At 43.4% G+C, this 20,617-nt stretch overlaps 1 protein-coding gene across 1 annotated transcript; it reads right to left on the bottom strand.

The window, feature by feature from the left end:
* Nucleotides 1-26: 26 nt before the first annotated feature.
* Nucleotides 27-17,948, bottom strand: LOC132497389 (uncharacterized). The gene is made up of 2 exons (XM_060110532.1): nt 17,742-17,948; nt 27-169 (listed from the first exon to the last, which is right to left on the bottom strand). Exon 2 carries the CDS (start codon nt 144-146, stop codon nt 27-29), a length of 120 nt encoding a protein of 39 aa, XP_059966515.1. The 5' UTR covers nt 147-169; nt 17,742-17,948.
* Nucleotides 17,949-20,617: the final 2,669 nt, after the last annotated feature.

The raw sequence follows: 20,617 nt of genomic DNA, 5'->3' as shown, positions 1-20,617 counted from the left end.
GTGCCCGCACAGGCCGGACCCTCATCTCAGGGCCGAGGCGGACCAGTCCTGCAGCCGCAGCAGACCTCCCCGGAGTGTAACCAGATTTTTCTATGGCGGCACCAGCACAAGGTATTCAACAGAACGTGACTATCTCCCAAATACATATTTTCAAAGATGAGTCTTCTGCCTATAGAAAAAAATGAAAGACAAGGATAAATGTTAATGTACATTCTATGTCTGTCTAAATCAGGGGCCAGCTGTAACCCCCAGCCTGCCACCTGTTTTTTGTAAATAAAGTTTTACTGGAACACAGTCATGCCCACTCACTTGCATATTGTCTGCAGCTGCTTTCACACTACACAGCAGAGTAGGAGTGACACAGACTGTATGGCCCACAAAGCCTAAGGGATTTATTATTGTACCCTTTACAAGAAAAAAAGTTTGTTAACCTCTGGTCTAAATAATGCTCTTCTCCAATTTTTTATAAAATGAGACACAGCGTTCTTGGAAAGTAATTTTATCACTGACTCAGAAATGAATCAGCTGCAATTTGATGCCTTTCTGCTGACTAACCACTGTAGGCAAACATGACATGATAACTATGGTCGATGGAAATTGCTGAGCTACAAGAATCCATGCTAAATATACTGTGTTCTGTGTAATTCAGCTACAATTAACAATGGAAACATACAAAGGCCAAGAAATGCTTAAATTAAGGTTCTCCTGATATAGAACTTACATGTGCTCCATGAACTGTTTGTGGCTAGGCAACAACAGTATTTTATATTAATATTATTTTTATTACTATATATTCAGAAGCTAAACAAAGAACTAGTAATTTTTTAAGGCCTGCATGTAGGATGTGTCTCTTTTAAAGTCCTTCAGTTGTGTTCTTTAAAAAGATAAGTCATGGGACTTCCCTGGTGGAGAAGTGGTTAAGAATCTGCCTGCCAATGCAGGGAACACAGATTCGAGCCCCGGTCCGGGAAGATCCCACATGCCGCGGAGCAACTAAGCCTGTGAGCCACAACTACTGAGCCTGTGCTCTAGAGTCCATATGCCACAACTACTGAAGCCCACGTGCCACAACTGCTGAAGCACACGCGCCTAGAGCCTGTGCTCCACGACAAGAAAAGTCACCACAATGAGAAGCCCACATATGTGAGGAAAAGTAGCCCCTGCTTGCTGCAACCAGAGAAAGCCCACACGCACCAATGAAGACCCAATGCAGCCAAAAATAAATAAATTTATAAAGAAAAAGATAAGTCACTGATTTCTCATTTATAAAATTGAGTGTCATTCAGTCTGCCTATAATGAAGAAAATGCAGTACATAACTTAAGTGATTGCAATGCCTTTAGGCAAACATTAATAAAATGTAAATGCTTAAATAAGAACACTAAAGACATAAAAAAATACATCTGTCAAACTAATAATCTGAAAAATCAAAAGATCAAAAAAGAATGATAGAATAAGTGACATTCTGCATCTAAATCCAGTCAATGCAGCTTCTCCTTCCAGAAGAATTCCAGTCAATAAATGTAGAAGGAAAGAGGGAAATAAGAAATTCGCTATTAGGCAAACGTCATAATTTGTTGCAGACAAGATTTGCCGATGGATGCAAATATTGGTCGATGAAGGTTTGAGGAGAAACAGGCTATTCGCATAGTTTCAAAGTATCTTTGGGAATTCCCTGGCCACCCTTTCACTTACCAGGCCCAGTTTCTTCGATCTCTCGTTAGGGAACAAAGATACAAGCCAAATGGAGCAGCCAAAAAAACAAAATATCTTTAAGACATTCATTAATGTCAAAGGGAAAGATGGTAACTCCACAGGCAGAAATCTAACAGAAACCTCCTTACCCAAGTGATCAAGTTCAACATCAACATTACTAAGACATACGATACCATGTACCCTGGATATGATGCTCTGAGGAGGGCACACCATCACCTCTGTGGTGTTCTGTCAAAAATGCAGAACCTCAATCCACTCATGAGAAAACGTCAAACTCAAAATGAGGGACATGCTACAAAAAACTGACCGATACTCTTCAAAAGTGTCAAGATCATAAAAGGCAAGGACAGACTGAGGAACTGTCACAGATTGGAGGCAAAGAAGGAGACATGACAACTAAACACAATGTGAGAACCTGAATAAGATCCCAGAACAGATAAAAGACATTAGCGGAAAAGTTGATGAAATTTGAATAAGGTCATAGTTTAGTTAACAGCACTGTGCCAATGCTAACTTCCTGAGTTTGATCATTGTCCTATGGTTATAGAAGATGTTAATATTAGGGTAAGCTGGGTGAAGAATCGCTAAGAACTGTCTGTACTATCTTTGTAACATTTCTGAAAGTCTAAAATTAGTTCAAAATTAAAAATTAAAAAGTAATTCCAGTCTATGTTTTTGTGAAGGCTTTGCACGACCTTGAGAAACCTTAAGAACTGTAAAGGTTATTCCTGATTTCACCATATTCTACCATATAACTGGAAAACCTTTTAGAGATCAAGCCTACCTGCCCCTCTCCCACTCATTCCCATTTCCCCATAGAACCATTTTAAGGCCCCTGGTTTGAAGAGCATTTTCCTTCTTTTGAAGCTCTACAGGATCAGACAATTTACAACTTCCCTCAGCAGCTCTTTACAGTGATAGATTCTATTGCTGATTAATAAATATTTATAAAGCACTTCCTGTGTGACAGACCTTATGTTAATATCTGGGGATACAAAGACCAATAAAATATGGTCCTTTTTTTTTTTAAAGATCTTAGAGTCTCATGGCAGAGGATGAGAGTGGGTGGATGCATACTCATGAATATGCACTAAGATATTTCATGTACACTGAGGGTACAGGATGTGGGGAGGGGTTAAGAAGAAAGCCCCCTGGCTTCTAACTTGGTTGATTCCACTTGGGCTCAGGAGGGCAGTAAGAAGAGTCTTCATAAAAGACTGAGTCTTGAAGGAAAAAGAAAAGTAGGTGTTTTGTAATGTAGGGGATTCTAGCATTCCAAGGAGCAGAAAAGAAGGCACAGGGGCTTGAATCTGGGGTGGAGGGGAAGGTGGGAGCTTGGAACTGGAAAGAGTTAACCCCAGAAGTTTGCTTGCTGAGAGCCTCAAATGACATTTCAAAAAACATAAGGCTTTGACTGGATCCTATACTAAAGGAGAAGAAAACACTATAAAGGTCATTAATGGAAACAATTAGGATATGGATGCTAGATTAAAGTATTGTATCTGTATTAAATTTACTAAAGTTGATGTCTGTCCTGTGGTTGTGAAACAGCATAGTCTTATTCTAAGAAAATACACCCTGAAGGATTTGTAAGCAAAGGGCCATAATATATGCAATTTATTCTCAAGTGGTAAAACAAAAATTCTGTGTGTGTGTGTGTGGAGAGAGAGGGAGAGAGAGAGAGAGAGAGAGAGAGAGAGAGAGAGAGAGAGAACAAACACACAATGGGGTAAAATGTTAACACAAGGTAAATTGGGGAAAAGGTGTATGGGTCTTCTTTGTACTGTTCTTGCAACTCTGTATGTTTGAATTATTCTAGACTAAAAGTTTAAAAAAATTCTCAAAATGGTAGAGGAAGGAAATCTTTAAAAAGATGATACATATCTTAAGCATTTTTTTCAGCCTAAAACATTTTAATGTAGATTTACCTAATAAAACCTAATATGAACTTGCTCATAAGACAGAACACATCATACATCATGGCTCCTCCACTTCACGATTTGTGCACTGTGGACTCTTTTGGATTCAAGGTGTGTCTCAGCATAACATAGAAAGAGCATTTGGGCCACAACATAAGCAATTTTGGGCTCTGTGTTTGTTTTCCCCTCTTTTTCCTTTTCATATCTATCTCCATCTATTTTTGATATGACATATGATTTCTGCATCATTCATAATTTCATTTTCCAACAAATTAAAATTCCCAAATCATTGTTGTATGTCATCTTCCTTAAAAAAAAAATCACTGGAACTTTGATCTGTCAAAAATCAGCTAACTCATAAATTACATGCTTTATTTATTTATTTTTTTAAAGTAGGCTTTGACCTAGAGACAATGGGAAGTCAATTAAGTTTCTTTTTTTAATAAATTTATTTATTTATTTATTTGGCTGTGTTGGGTCTTCATTTCTGTGGGAGGGCTTTCTCTAGTTGTGGCGAGCGGGGGCCACTCTTCATCGCGGTGCGCAGGCCTCTCACTGTTGTGGCCTCTCTTGTTGCAGAGCACAGGCTCCAGATGCACAGGCTCAATAGGTGTGGCTCACGGGCCCAGTTGCTCCGCGGCATGTGGGATCTTCCCAGACCAGGGCTCGAACCTGTGTCCCCTGCATTGGCAGGCAGATTCTCAACCACTGCGTCACCAGGGTTTTTTTTTAACAAGAAAATAACATGATCAGATTTGCATTTTGTAATCCAGTTAGAGTATTTTTCTTAATGTCCAACCGAAACCGGCCTATTCTAATTTAAGCTAATTTCCTCACGCTTTGTTTTTTTGTGTGTGAATATAAAGAAACTATCTCACGAAAATGTGATGTACATCAAATTAGTAATCAAATGTGTATCTCTCAACCTCCTCTTGCTGTAATTATACAACCTTTCCTCATAGGACCTGTTTTCCACTCCTTTAATTATCTTTGGCATTCATCTCTGAATCCTCACACATTTCTCCATGTCTTTGATGAACTGTGGCACCCAAAACTTAATAACGATCTACATTCCAGTAGCCTGTGGGCTCTCCCCCACTTTTTTTTGCAATGGCATTATATATAATAATAATAATTCATATCTATCAATTATTAATCATAGAAGCCTTTCTTTGATAGTTAGTTCCTCATCTACTAAAACTGCATAATTGGGACAATGTCCTCCTAGATTATCACTGAGAAAAAGTTATCTTGAAAAAATTAAGAACTTTACTGAAATCATGATAGAGTGGGTCATTCATTCAGTATACAGTCACCCTATGATTCCTCCTTGTTACTGTCTGTCACATTATCATAGAACAAAATTCCATTTCTCTGGCAAGATTTGACCCTCACCAACACGTGGCGGTTGCTTTTTAATTTTATTTCAGGTAATTACATACCGACTGTAAAATGGATCAGACTAGAGTCTCTTCAGGCACTGAAGTCAGGGTGACAATTTTATTCAAACTTTACCAAGATGCCAAGCACTATGCAAGGCTTCTGGGGCATATTATGGATAAGAGAAGGGTCCTTCCTTTAACTCCTGATCAACATGTACATGGAAAACGTAGGAAACGCTATAAGCCCATGGTAGAGAGAGCAACAAACTCTTGGGAGGAGGGAGGGATCAGACACCCCTTCAGAGAAGAGGTAATATTGAGGTTTGAAGAATGAGCAAAGCTTTATTACACAGAAAAGGGAGAGAAAGGAATTACAGATGGAGGAAACTCTGCAAAAGGTTGGTGGGTGTAAGAGCTTGGCATGTTCACGAGAGCTTACGGTTCCTACGCTGGGTGAACAACAGAATCACCTGGGGAACTTTTAACAAATACTGATGCCCAGGCCCCACCTCTTAAGAGTCAGGTTGAGGTTGGGGACTGAGTTTTGATAATTTAGAAAGCCCTCCAGGGGACTGTAATGTGCAACCCCACTGTGAAGTACAGGGCTAGGACATAAAGGCCACGGAAGGCAGTAAGGAAATGCAGGGAATGGCTAGAAACTTAGGGTGGGACCCAGCTGTGAGGGCGTACATCTGTCACGCAGGAGTTTGGTCTTTACCCTGCCACATGGGAGCTCTCTGGGGCTTTTAAGCAGGGAAATGACATGAGGGAGACCCCCCTGGACTATTCAAACTGATGTTAGAATAGAGAGACTAGAGGCAGAGAGACTAGATGGAGGGTACTGCAATAGTCAGGTGAAATATGTGGAAGGCCTGAACAAAGGCACCAGACAGGATGAATGTTATAGAGAGTAGGAGACACAATGGGTTCTGTTTTCTAAGGTGTTGAATTTGAGATATGTACAAAACCTCTCACTGGAGATGCTCTAAGGTTGCTTTATTTTTTTTCCCCCAAAGATAGTGCATTATTGGAGTTCTTATTAGGAGGACAACATTCAGACAATGCTAATACCTTGCACAACTCTGGGGTACCCATAGAACACTACATGAATGGTGTCCACTGGAGTTCTGCAACATGGCAGCTGCGGATCCAGAACAAGGGACATGACAATCTCAACATAAACCTGAATTACTGTTCAACTTTGGATGACAAGCTTCCAGAAAGATATTCAAGAACATAATAAGGGGCCTAAATGAAAGCACGAGAAGAGTAGTTGAAGAAACAGAGAATACATGAAGAAAAAGGGACTTAGGAAGCTGTGGTGATTGTTTTAAGGGTACAAAGGAGTATCATCAGAGAGGAGAATTAGTTACACTATATACAGATCTAGAGAACAGAACCATGACAACTATCTGAGCTTTCTGTTCTCTACTGAATTATTTCATAAACTAAAAACAATGAAGTGGTATTATTCAAATTAGCATTAGACAAAAAGTAGCATTCAACCCAGAGTGAACTCTGAGCATATCCTAGCAGGAAGTGGTTACTGACTTTTGAGATCAGTATTGTCCAGTTGTTCATCATTTTTGTGGTGGCTTGAATATGATGACTCATGTTATACTCTGAAAGGAAAGGACAAAAACTCACTGCTGCTCTGGGTAAACAGCAGGGTGACGGACAACGCACTAGGAAAAAGAAGGGCAATATGACTGATGCCATTGCTGATCTACCCAATAGCAATGTTCCTCTTGCTGCTTAGCTTATAGAGCTCTGATTTTATTCACGATTCAGTACAATCAGGGATGGCAGCCACCTACTACAGCCCCAGGGCACGAACAATGATCAGTTGAAGCCAAGCCAAACAATTCTATTGTACTTCCTTCCCACTGAATACTGTTTAGGAGTGGGACTATGGCTCTGACTTAATGAGACGGAAAGGAAAGTGAGCTGGTGAGGGAAGAGAAGGCCTTCTGGGAGGGAATCTACTCTTTGATAGAGACAGCTGACAAAGAGTTTGCCCTGTGTTTCTGCCTTGAACATGGTTGTATAAAGCTGTAATATTCAGAGCTGAGACAGTCTTCTGGTGATTATGAGACATCAGCTCTAAAGATGAGAATCCCAACTGCTGAGGATGGATTAAAAGAAAGAAGCTGAATCCTGGATGACATCACTGGGCTGCTGCACGATCCCTGAAAATACCTGCTTTAGATTTCTTGTTATATGACCTAATCAAAAGTCTTTGTTGATGAAGCCACCATCAGATATTCTGTCAAGGACAACTGAAAGCATTCCTCTGGAACACACACAGTGACCAGGGAATGGCCCTTGGGGTAAGTTTCTGGCAGGGTAGAGATGACCAGAGTGCTACAGTTGTACAAGCAAGAAGTCACCATGTGGACCACTAGCCAAAAATCTCAAGGAAGGCTTAGGGCCACTGATCCCTAAATAATGGCTAATTTCTCTGGTCAAGGACATGTCATTTACTGATCCATGCATGCATCACTGGCAAAAACCAATTTAAAAAATTTTTCCTTACTAACAGTATTAGTTTTCCACAGCTGCTGTTCACGAATTACCATAAACTTGGTAGCTTAAAACAGCAGAAATGTATTCTCTCACGTTTCTGGAGGCCAGAGTCCAGAACCAGTATCACTAGGTCGAGACCAAGGTATTGGCACCTCCTCCAGAGGTACTGGCTCACTTCCTCCTTGTCTCTTCCAGCGTCTGGTGGCTGCTGGTGTTCCTTGGCTTGTGGCCACATCACTCCAGTCTCTGTCTCTGTGGTCACACTGACTCCTCTCTGTATCAAATCTCCCTCTGCTTCTCTCTTATGAGGACTAGTGTTTCCATTTAGGGCCCACTAAACCTATCTCCATTTAGAGATCGGTAGGTTTATCTCCCCATCTCAGATTTCTTAATTTAATCACATCTACAAAGTCTATTTTGCCAACTAAGGAAAAACTCACAGGTTCCAGGGACTAGGACCTGATATCTTCAGGGGAGAGATACCACCATCCAATGAAACCTCCCAAAGACTCCCACAGTCATCTGAGCTATGGCAGCCGTGGTTTCTAGTCATACAAAGTTGAATGTCTTAGGAATGAAATCAAGAATCTAATGCTTAGTTACCCAATGTACAAAGGCAGTCCTTTTTGAACGATAGAGAGTATTTCTCTTTAACTCTACAAAGCAGACAAGACTTCACAATTCTGGCTGAAATCTCAGTAGATGACATTAGCATATGGAGATTCTACCCTGTGTGGACCAGGGGTTGCAAACAGGCAGCCTGAGGATGGAATTCACAGATATGCTTTGAGTTTATATTTTAAAATGGGAACTTTCATATAAATAGCGAGATTTGGGGTAGCTCTAGAAAAACTGAAGAGCTGATAACACAAGGTCCTTTGTCCTCCGTAGGAATAAAAGCTAGACAAGGGTGGTCACTGGCCTTTTAGGCCAAGCGTGAGCCCTCTATCCCGCCACTGTCCCCAACCTCCCTGTGTCCCTAAAATGAATGTCGTGTCAGTTGCTAATTTTTTTTTTTTTTTAGTTGCCATTTATTTTTGCACCTTCACGGCCACTTGTTTTACAAGAAGAAAAATATTTCTCTAGTCCTCTGCCTATATCAAAAGTAACAAAGGGGCTTCCCTGGTGGTGCAGTGGTTGAGAGTCCGCCTGCCGATGCAGGGGACACGGGTCCGTGCCCCGGTCCGGGAAGATCCCAAATGCCGTGGAGCGGCTGGGCCCGTGAGCCATGGCCGCTGGGCCTGCGCGTCCGGAGCCTGCGCTCCGCAACGGGAGAGGCCACAGCAGTGAGAGGTCCACGTACCGCAAAAAAAAAAAAAAAAAAAAAAAAAAAAAAAAGTAACAAAGGAAAAAGTCTGGAAAAAACCTCATTCGAAGAAAAACTGGAGGGAAAGAAAAATTGTTGTTCTCTTTTTAAAAGAGAAGAACAACTCCTTACTGTTTAACAAGCACATATCCAGCTTCCTTGATCCTTTGACATTTCCTCCTCTGCCCCTGAGAGCATCTGAATTCACAGTTCCTGGTATAGACGGTCACTACTGCCTGTGAAGGGAATGGGGTGTAACAGCCCATCGATTAACTTGGGGAATCAGCTAACATGTTAATGGGCAGTACTTCTAAATACCACTCAGACTCCAAGAATGAACTTGGATAATCACTCACGATAACCAATCCACACGTAGCTTACTAATATATCAAATAAGCCAAAAAGGTAATAATAATTTCAGAAGTTACTATGTATACCATACTGTTATAAGTGCTTTGCATATTAATCCATTCAGTCCTCACAACGGCACCAGGTAGGTACTATTATTATTACCCCTATTTTACAGATAAGGAATCTGAGACACCAGCTACTTGTTCAAGGTTATGTAACTAATAAGTATTGGCAGTGAGATAGGAACCTGGGCCGACTGCACCAAACTTAAGGGAGAGATTGCAAAAGATCCAAAGGTTATGAAATCTTTTGAGGATCTGAGAACGAGAGGAATTAAAAGAAGTACTTTGTAGCTCAAAGTCCAAATATGGAAACCGGTGATGTGGCCATGCTCTAGTTGGCCTCATTCTACAACTGAACTTCAGTGGACCGAGCGGGGACCTTGCCAGCAGTCACTGCCTACAGGGGAGGCAAGTGATTGCAGACAAAGAGGAACTGAGTCCCAGTTTCCACTTGGCACAGACCACCTGTGACTCGGAGCATCTCTTGGTCCTCGGGTTAATTTCTGTGAGGTGAGGGCATGGGACTTAATGAAGCAAGGTGGTTTCCTGCTCCGTTATTCTGTGGTTCTGTGACTCTCTGGGTCAGGAATCAAGCTGGCACTTGTCTAAGGAAAAAAAACAGATCAACGTTTCCACCTTTCCCATCGCATGCACAAAAGCTAGCAAAGAGCAGACGGTGCCCCAGAGGGACCCTGTGTGCTATACGTCGTCTCCCGTCCAGAGCAGGATAAGTGTCTCACTGGCTCAGCCAGACACCAAAGCTCAGAATCTACTCCTTTTCCTACCTCCGAGTCCAGCTCAAACATCACCTTCCCAGGGCCTCCCGCCCCAACCTGCACAGACACAGCCAACGGCTCTCTCCCCAAGAGGCCACAGTGCCCTGTCCCCACCTCCCCAGTGGTCAATGACACGCAGGCCTGTCCCGGACAGTCACCATGCTTCTTTCAACTCTGCTCTCATACCTCATGCTCCGCCTACACTAGCAGGAACTCATGGTTTGAATGGTCAAAACATGAATTTTAGTCTTTGCTATGTATCTTCTGTACCACCCTTGGTAAGTATCTCAAAACAGAACGCTTCTGGGCCTCCCTGGTGGCGCAAGTGGTTGAGAGTCCGCCTGCCGATGCAGGGGATGCGGGTTCGTGCCCCGGTCTGGGAGGATCCCATATGCCGCGGAGCGGCTGGGCCCGTGAGCCATGGCCGCTGAGCCTGCGCGTCCGGAGCCTGCGCGTCCGGAGCCTGTGCTCCGCAACGGGGGAGGCCACAACAGTGAGAGGCCCGCATACCGCAAAAAAAAAAAAAAAAAAAAAACAAAAAAAAAAAAAAACAAAAACAGAACGCTTCTATTTCTTCATGTGCAAAGTCATGGTACTCAGATTGTTTGCCCTGAGCAGAAATGTTCTGAAGTTCTGAAATGGGAGAATAGTAAATACTGCAGAAAGGCTAAAGCAGGCAGGCTGCCTGGGCCCTCCCGCCATGGTGCTGGAATTACTGGGTCTCAAAGAATCACAGAAAGGTCCCCACAGTGTCGTCAGATCAGGCCTTCAGCTTCTGGGTTAGGCTGTACCCAACTCACAGAGCAGCACAGCTGTATTTCGCTTTCAAAGGGTTCCAGACAAACTTTGAAATGAATGCTATGGTTCTTCTGGCTAGGTGACATTGGGGAAACCTTCCTGCGGTCTGTCCCAGTTCCCTCCCCTCGGCTCAGTCTTCAGTAGGGCAGATCGTCTGCTCACAGCCAGGACCTCACACCGGGTGCCCTGCTCATTCCCAGCCTGGGAAACCAACCAGGCACAGGGTGGTCCGCTCTTTAGTTTGAAAACTTAAGAGTCATTGAATAAATGCCACAATTACTCATATTTTAAGATAGGAGACAGAAAATTGTACGCAAAAGTGGGCATCTCTGGGAGTCGTGGTTTACCAGCTCCACTTCCACCATTCAGACCTGTGTGAAGAGCTTTTCTCCCTGAGCCTTGATCGTTTTCCACTGAAAAGATGCCATTGCTTCCACCTGTCCTCATCGGAAAACTAGATCATGTGCAAAATCACTCAATGGCCCTTCTCCTGGCACTTCTGAGTTCCATTTTACCTTAACTGGCATGAATTCTAGGTTTGAACATTTCATAACTTTACAAGAGTAAAGTTAATATTGTTACATTTCTTTTAAAAAGGTACTAAAAATAGTACATCTGTATTTCTAATTTTTCTCTCTGGGACCTAATTCTTCTGCCCACATGCATTTTAGCAAGAATGTCCTTTAAATATTTTGCCTCTTGGACCAGTGCTTTTTTCTGCACTGGGGACAGCAGCTACAATGCCAAAAGAGCCTCCTTTATTGTGGAACGTGCTTTGCCTTTCCTGTGACAAGGAGCACATTAAAGATGCTTCTGGCTCCTGACTTAATTGGAAGGATGGGAGAAGAGGGTCCATTACCTGGGCTGCCCTCTTCTATTCCCCAGAGACTGTTTCATGCCCTGACCTCCCTCACATCCTTCAACTCCAGCTTCTGAAAGGAGAATTCATGCACCAAGTCCTAAATCCCAGGAGAAGGGTCTACCGCTTCCCGTCACTTCTCCCACAATGGGCGCTGTGCCCCGAACCTAAAGTAAAGTCTTCCGTTGCTTGTAGATTAGTTCTAAACTAGGACCCATCATTCTTTGTGGTCTGTGGGCTGTGAAGAACCGAAGGGAAAGGAAATGTTGAAGACCCAGGGGAAGAATAACTTTCCTCTGACTTGTGGGAGACTGCGGATGATTTGGGGTGACAGTCCCCCAGCTTCACGCAGGCGGTGGCCGTGGTCCCAGCCCCAGTTGCTCACCTGATTGCCACCCTCTGTTCTAAGGGTGGGCAAGGGAGGGCGAGGTGAAGATGAGGGAGTGAATCAGAACATGTGACACATTCAAGCGCTCCTCAAATATCACAGCACGTTTAACTCAGGGCTGATCTCACGCAGCGTAAGATGCTTCACCACCATGTGTAACAACAAACAAATCAATAAAACATACCGAGGACGTAAAGGCTTAACATAAAAATAAAATAGAGCAGGTGTCAGCAAATGTTTTCTGTGAAGGGCCGGTGAATACGTTAGGCTGTGAGGGTGGCAGGGTTCTGGCACAACTATTCAAATCCTCTGCTGTAGCACAAAAGCAGCCACAGATGACACGGAAACAAATGGGCACGGCTGCATCCCGGTACAAGTCTATTTACAAAAACGGGCAGCCGGCAGGACATGCCTGCAGGGCATGATGTGTGGACCCTGAAACACAGGAAACCCTGCATGGAGGCAGAGTACTTTAGCCCTTTCCACATAATCCTCCTTTACCCGTGGGTCACAGGGTTACATATACAGACTGCGTGTATCCCGAGAATATAAGCTTCCTGCGGGCAGAAATTTTGTTACGTTCACAACTGTATTCCCAGCAACCAGACAAGTACCTGGCACCCGGGTGGCCCAAACAGGTGCTCAAAATAAAGATGTGTTGAATGAATAAAGTAATGAATGAGTAACTTACGGGTTTATAGAGGGTGACTTTGTTAATTTTCCTATACCATCAACCCCACTCCTACTGCCATCCCTCATAGATTCTTTGCAAAACTGAACAGCTCTATGGAGACTAGGGCACAAAAATTATGAATCCTTCTAAAAGCTTTTCTAACAATTTAGGAAAACATTTGCTTTTTAACAGCTAAGATGACAGGCAGGCATATATAACCTACTTTTTTCTCACTCGGTTCCGTCTGAGTTAAATCAATCATCAGTACATTCATTTTCAAAGCACAGGCAGTGTCCAAGAGGACAGAACCATTAACTATTGTCTTCTTGGAACTACAAACTCATGCAGATTAACTTTCATGGTATTGTGAAATATGTAGTTGGACATTACACCACTACTCCTTTATCTTCTTGGTTCTGGGCCATTATCTTTTATATTAACCACGAGAGCAGTCACATGTTATCAGCACTTTATCATAGACCACACTACACCTACAGAAAGATAAAAAATGACTCACATTGATCTATCCTCACAAATATGTGGCTCTCACAAGCCCTCAGCCATCACTGTACACTTATCAAGTGGCTACTAAGAGCAAGGTGAAAATAACACTGTTGTGTTATTTTATTTTAAAAACAGTATTTTTTAAATAAAAAAAACTGAGGATGACAAACAAAATCTAGGAAAACTTGAGAGTAAGGTAATATATAACCTAATGCTAATTAGCATAGATTGAATGCTCAGTTTAATAGGACCTAAGTTGAACACAGGCATAGTATAATATTGAGGAAACCTGACTATAGAATCAGACCTTTTTTCCCTATAAGGGACCTGAATGATCACTGCCCTACACACCCTCACTTTACAGCGGAGATGCTGCAGCCCAACGGACAGAATTCTTGTTACCTTCAGGGCAGCAGAGTTTTAAATGTGTGAATATAAGAAATGTTTTCATAGTCGATGAAAGAGGTAACAAATGCTCCCACTTCCCCTTCTGCAAAAAGTACATGAAGGTATTGCTAATCCTGAAACTACATAGAAAAAAAAAAAAGTGGCAGCTCTCCAGAGACGTCCTTTCTTCAAACTCTGAGACAGCTTCAAAAGTCAGCGCTCCCAGGATTTGAAGCCAGCTGCACAGGTGAGTCCAAACCCAGGCACTTCTTTCTACGAAGGTTTCGACTTTCAAAGCACAGTGAGCCAGGCACTTAAAGTGCAAGGATGCTTCCGTTTCCTTGCAAGGAATCAAGAAAGGAAGCTCTCCGCTTGGATTGAGTATTTCCCTAGGATCTGTTGAGCAGTAGAATTTTCCGAGCATCAGACAGCACCTCACGAGAAGCAGAGAGAGTGAGTGTGAATTCTACATCAACCTTGGTTACCATCTCGAGGGGACCCTCCACTGCTTCTACTTCTTTGGCTACAAGTAAAGATGCCTCTGATTTCTTCCTTCCATAACTTAGCATTTTAATGCAATCTGCCCCAGGTATTGATTTACTTCAGCAAATTGCTTTTACCAGGTAATTTTCTTGAACACACAGTTGTACTAATAAGGAAGTTAAAACTGTTTCAAGGAAAGCACAGCCACAACCTAGGACATGGTTACACTGCAGATATGTGTGTAAGTCATCTGGCACACACCTCTGCACATTCTCCGGGTCACCTACAGCAACCACAAACACTGAGGCCCACAGATAGGAGGTTTCTGATGTTCTAGTTACGGGCCTTTCTCAGAAGGCCACGGTCAAGCAAGAGAGCTGATGAGACAATTTACAGTTAAGACACTATTCACAGGCTGACAGATCAACATACACAGAAAGGTCACTGTACCCAGAATTCTGCCAAGAAATCGCTAGGCAACACGTCCTACCATAAATACATACACTCACACATACCCTCACAAGCAGAAAAACAGAAGTGCTACGTACAACTCCAACTCAGCAAGATCCTGCAAAATGAAATGGAGGAGCTTGCCGCAAAGAAGCAGTGAAAAAAAAATTTAAAGGCAGTCATGTTCCTGGCAAGGTTCAGACGGAAAAACAGCAACAGATCCCAGAAGCAGAGCTGTCACCAGGAATAACCTAAGCTCAAGCTGTTTTAAGTAAGGGCAGGGTAACACTAAGGATTCTGCATGGTTGCCATCCCCTGGGCCTCCAGACCCAGCCATGACTTGACTCCAAGTTAGCTGACAAACATCTACCAAATATCTGCTACATGTTCAGGGCTCTCCCAGTCACTGGAGGGTTGAGCAGATTTTTGTCAGGTGTGTTCCAGGTGCTGTTCAGGCACCAAGACCATCTCCACACTGCAGCCAGGTGGGGAGGCATTTTCCCTATTTTACAGGCAAGGACTAATGCTTGGAGAATCCAAAAGGCCACATGAGTACTGAGGAGTGAGGTCCCGACCTCAATTCTGCCTGACTTCAAAGCCCACAACCCCACATTACCATGTAGAAAATATGCCTCCTGCCCTAAAGAGGCTTAAAATAACCTAAACCAATGAGAGATCAGTATAAGCCCTCGGGCTTCCGTGGTGGCACAGCTAAGTCCGTGCGCCACAACTACTGAGCCTGTGCTCTAGAGCCCGCGAGCCACAACTACTGAAGCCCGTGCGCCTAGAGCCCATGCTCCACAACGAGAGAAGCCACCGCAATGAGAAGCCCGCGCACCACAACGAAGAGTAGCCCCGGCTTGTCCGCAACTAGAGAAAGCCGCACGCAGCAACAAAGACCCAACGCAGCCAAAATAAATAAATAAATAAATAAAAATACAAGCCCTCAATGCTAGTGTCAAAGTCAAACTTTAAAAGGTGTATTACAAAAGAAACAAGTATCTGGAGACTTGCAAGAGAGAGAAGAGAAATGAATAGTTACAGAAGATGTTATAGAAGAAGTGAGGACTTAGCTTCCTCCTCTGAGGAAGGGTAAGATGTGCACAGGAGTTGGGGGAGAGGGGTGAGGGTTTCTAGGACAGCGATCTGAGCAGGAACCATCCTGGCCCCCTTAGTAGACCAGGCTCGAAAGAAGACCACACCCATAGAGTGCAAAGATGTATGCTGAACTGAAAATAGAATTTAGATAGGAGGCGTGAGGCCTGATTATGAAAGGCCTTAAAAATCAGGCAAATTATTTTAGACTTGAGATAGTTGAGAAGGGAGAGGACCTGAGAGCTGCAAGGCAAGGAGAGACGTGAGGAACTGATAGTTTTAAAAGACTAGATGGACAAGAAGATGAAGAAACCAGAAGGTGTGTGTCTCATTCATTCATTCATCCATTCCATCCATCCATCCACTCATTCAGCAAACATTCAGTGAGGACTTACTAAGAAGAGCCAGCTTGGGGGGCTAGCTCAGAGGCTGCCCCAGTCTGCAGGAGCGGAAGGGTGAGCCTCTGGATTAGAATATGGAGGGAGGGTGCTGTATAAATCACATGTCAAAGGTCTTCATGACTCATTGATAGCAAGGATGAAGGAAATGAAGGAAAAGACTGTTAAAGAGAATTCCAAAAGGTTCAAGACTGACAGGATTTCCACCATTACTGGGAACCTCAAAAAACAATGAGAAGAAAACAATGAAAGTAGAAAAAGAGCTTTGATGATGTGAAACAGTCAACACATAAAACCCCCAAAGCCTGGTTTCTTTATCCTGGTAGCCTGTTTACACACAGTCTGTAGGTAAGAAACTTCAGTGAGAAAAAAGCATTTCTTTGTGACTAAATGCTGAGTTCCCTTGGCTAGGACAGACCTCTGCCCACTCAAACAAGCTCCATCAACCCTCCAACCATCCTTCCATCATCTGAAACTAAACTGGTCTCACTTAGAAATGTGGTTGCCCGCTCTTGCCCTGCCACCAGTTTTGACTCTGGAGAAGGGGACAAGGTAAAGTGGACAGGCAGGGTCACTATAAGGGCTGGACCTTCGGGAAGCAAGCAGTGGTACAGGGTATCATTTTAAATAAAGAATCACACCACTGCTCTTATTTCTACACCCACAATTACTGGTCCTCAAATAGACAGGAAGGCCAAATTCTTTACCAAATTGCAGTGCTTTGTTCAGAAACTATTTCAAATGTGCATATTTATGAATACATTAACTCTTAGCACAGCTAACATATGGTTGAGGCACAAATTCTTCTTAATAATTTATATGTTAGCTACACAAATTTAAAGTTCATTTTAATTTTATATTCAGCAATAGTACAATTCACTTTGGGGGCACATCCTGAAAGCCCACTCACTGGAAAATGTGAGAAACGAAAACTGTACTTATCAAACTGCTACAAAGAGTGCTCCAGGCAAAAATAGAAAGCAAGTGCCAATACCTTAGAGAAGTCTAGCTCTGGATGCAAAATTCAGGGTGATATTTTCTCAGTATAATTCAGCTTTAGCCAAAGCAGCTCTTTATTTAGTTATAAGTGGAAACGAATACTCTTTTCTGCAGAATAAGGCATTCAACTACTTTTTTATTTAAAAGTAAAAGCCCTCAATGCTAGTGTCAAAGTCAAACTTTAAAAGGTGCATTATAAAAGAAACGGTGGTTCTGTAAAGTCCTTCAGCATCCCTCTCATAACATCTACTCAGATTAGTAAGAAAGAAATCAGAGCAGAAAGAAACCCAGTGAAAAATGGTTGCACATAAATGTGTGAGGATTTCTTGCTCAGACCTCTTGCGGGACAGCCAAAGGCCTAGTCAGGAAAATTCCGAAAGCAGGTCCTCCATATCCTACCAAAGGGGCTTCAAATCGGGCCGGGATCTTTCCCTTCTTTAACGCCAAAAGATAAACACCCACCAAAATCTTCCAGACTCCGAGGAAGCGGGAGTTTTTCTGCCAAGAGGGAGAGACCCACAGGACCGCGGAGAGAAACTACAGCCCTAGAGCCTCTCCCTCGCCCTCCGATCCTTCGCGGGGCCACTGCACTGGGGGCCCTCGCAGCTCCGGTCCATCACCCCGAGTGACAGGTCACCCGGCAGAAGCCCCTAATCCCCACCCCACTTACCGGCGCCGCGAGCACAGGCGGGGGCCCGCGCCTGCGGGGAGCGCGGCTTCTCGGAGGGCGGGCGCCGAACCGGCCCGGGAGCGGGAGCAGGAGCAGGGCGACCCCCGCTAGGACGGGCCGAGGGGTCCGCGTAGGGACGCCCGGGGGCGCCGCCGAGGGGCGCGGGCCGCGCCGCGCATGGTGAGCGGCTGGGCACCCGGCCGCTCTCCAGCCTCCGGCAGGAAAACAAACAAAAGGCAGGGAGGCTTCTGGTGGGGACGACCGGCCTCTTTCCCTGGGAAAAGTTACCCTGCAGCTCCCCCTCGCTGGCCCCGCGCGTCCCTGCACCGCGGCCGGGCCGCCGGGGGCGCCGAGCCGCGCGCTCCGCTCTCCACCCGGGGCCCTCTGGAGCCCAGGGTCCCTGAGGCCCGCCGACCGCCAACGCGCCCTCCAGCTCCACACGCTCGCCTTACTGCAGATCGGCTGCCTCGGGCATCAGGATGGAGAAGTGCAGGCTGAGGATGCATGTTCGGAGGACATCTCATTACAGGTGATCGAGGTGAACACACTTTTCTGGCTTTAAAAAACGTAACTGCAGTGCCACCGAAAGTGGTTGAAGATGGCAAACTGCGTCATATATATTTTACCATAATAAAAAAATATTTAAAATAAAAACCAGACTGCCTGTTAGCATCCATTTGAACTTCAAGAGTTTTTATACTGGGAGCAACTTTAGTTTGGAAAACTGGATTGTTAGGTGGGGAACAGACTAGATAATGGTCTACAGAATCGTCCTCTGTGTGTTGACTAGTTATGTGAAGTCTAACACTTAACACTTTTTAAACACTGTCACTTGTGTTGTTAGTTATATTGCAGAGGTAAATCATCCTATAAGGATTGGCCCTGAACCACTTTGAAAAAAGAAATTGCTTCGAGGTCCTCAATTTAAATTCACATAACTGCCCCAAGCCAAGAGGGCTTTAGTTGGAGGCATCAGAATCACCGGGATAGCTTGTGAAAACATATTACTGGGCCCTCTCCCCAGAATTTTGGTGCTGATGCTACTGGTCAGGGAAACCACACGGCCCTAAGCAACAGTTTTAATTAATAAAGCAGTAATCCTTTCACACATTGTGGATCTTTCTCTGAGTTTAAATTCCCCAGCTCATATCAATTTTCTCTCACTATCTTTGTTTTTGAATTCTAAGAACCGAAAAGATTGTTTTTTCTAAGACGAATCTATGCAAAAGGCCCGAATCCCTCTTTCTTCTTGCTTCTGTTGAAGAAACCTACAAGATACAGGACAAACTTCCTTAGACTTCCTGTCTCAAATGGGAAAGGGTCATCTGGCCACTTGGCAAACGTATAACATTTATCTACCTTCATGTTTACATATATAACACCCAAACCATATGGCAAATGAAAATTGAACGTCATTGTCAATGAAAAGATAGGGAGACAGGAGGCAGCCTAAAAAATCATATACTACTCCCAGAAAAAGTGATTTTTAAAGTATTTTAAATGATCAGTTTTAGTCAAATTCAGTTGTCCAAGCAACTGGCAAATGGACTGTCTTGATCTACGTTTAACAAGGGTCCACTGGGCTAGTAAGTGGCTTAGGTCAGTAGTCCTAGCCTCGGGAAAATTATAACCACGTAAGTATTATATAATATGATGAGATAATACAACCCTGTAAAGAAGCCTAGTGGATACAGTGGATACTGACCTAAAATTGAAAATTAGTAGCTATGAAACATAATAGCGTTTTAATAAAGTAGGTGCTCAATTTATTGTTAAAAGTATGAATTATTATTTTATTAAACTTTTTTGTTTATTTACTAGAATAATAGAAATCATCTGTGCTAACTGACTAAGCATTCAACAAGTTTAATGAAATAGACTCGTTCTGAAAATATTTCAATACCCCATTCCTCATTTGCAAAACTGATCTTTTGTATTCATGAGCCACACATAACATTTTCTTCTATTATAAATCCATACATCTAATCTTTCTCCCCTGATTTAAATTTCAAAATACAATTTGAAAGATGTCATTGGGAGGAAAATCATCCTTAAAAGACCTAAGCCCTAGTCTCTTATAAAAACTGAAAACTAGTAAATTTTTAGTCCCTGTTAAACAAGAATGTACTTTTTATAGGTAGCTAACTTAGGATGCAAATGAAAACACACCCATCGGAAGGGTGGATTCTAATATTAAAAGACAGCAGTTGGGGCTTCCTTATTGTAGCTCACCATTCTGCACCCCTCCTTTTTTTTTTTTTTTTTGCCTCTATTTTCTGAAGAAAAATGTACTGCATTACTAAGATCTAAATAAATAGAATAAAAGAAAATAATGGATAAGAGATTTAAACTCTTGTGAACCCGTGGAACCACGAGTAGGATCTTGGAAACCTGATGACTATTGGTACCCCACACCTAGTAGAAACTTCAGAAACTACATAAATGTTTGCTGAATGAAGGTAAGAAGCCCCAAGACTAGGTTTACACAGAGCAGGGAGCATGCAAAATTCAGTATTTAAAACAATGTAAAGTGTGGGAAAATAATACACCACCTGACAAACAAGAGTGTCTTCTGCGGAAATGAAATCAGGTGTTTGGGCTGTAAGAAGCGGTGTCCGGACGGCAAGTGAGGGCTGGCGCTCTACGGGGAACGGCGGACTACAAATCCCATTGCGCCGCGGGAGCCGTCTCCGCAGGACTCGAGGTTCGGAGCCGTAGAGCTGCAACGTCCTCCCGGGTTGCATGATGGGATCTGCAGTGAGACGGACGTTGCGGAGGGCTGTTTTCTCTCCTACCGCTACTCTTCTAAGCGCCTCTTTTTCTCAACCTCCAGGACCGTGTCTTTAAAAAGTTTAGTCGTTATAACAGCCTGTGAC

This window comes from Mesoplodon densirostris, chromosome 10 (genome assembly GCF_025265405.1).
Source record: "Mesoplodon densirostris isolate mMesDen1 chromosome 10, mMesDen1 primary haplotype, whole genome shotgun sequence".
NCBI classification, from domain to species: domain Eukaryota; kingdom Metazoa; phylum Chordata; class Mammalia; order Artiodactyla; family Ziphiidae; genus Mesoplodon; species Mesoplodon densirostris.
Note: the sequence above shows the minus strand (reverse complement) of the source record. Positions and strands in the feature narration are given on the sequence as shown.

What these genes read in the sequence shown, in the direction of transcription:
- LOC132497389 (XM_060110532.1), bottom strand. Translation starts at nt 146, where the DNA reads ATGTATTTGGGAGATAGTCACGTTCTGTTGAATACCTTGTGCTGGTGC.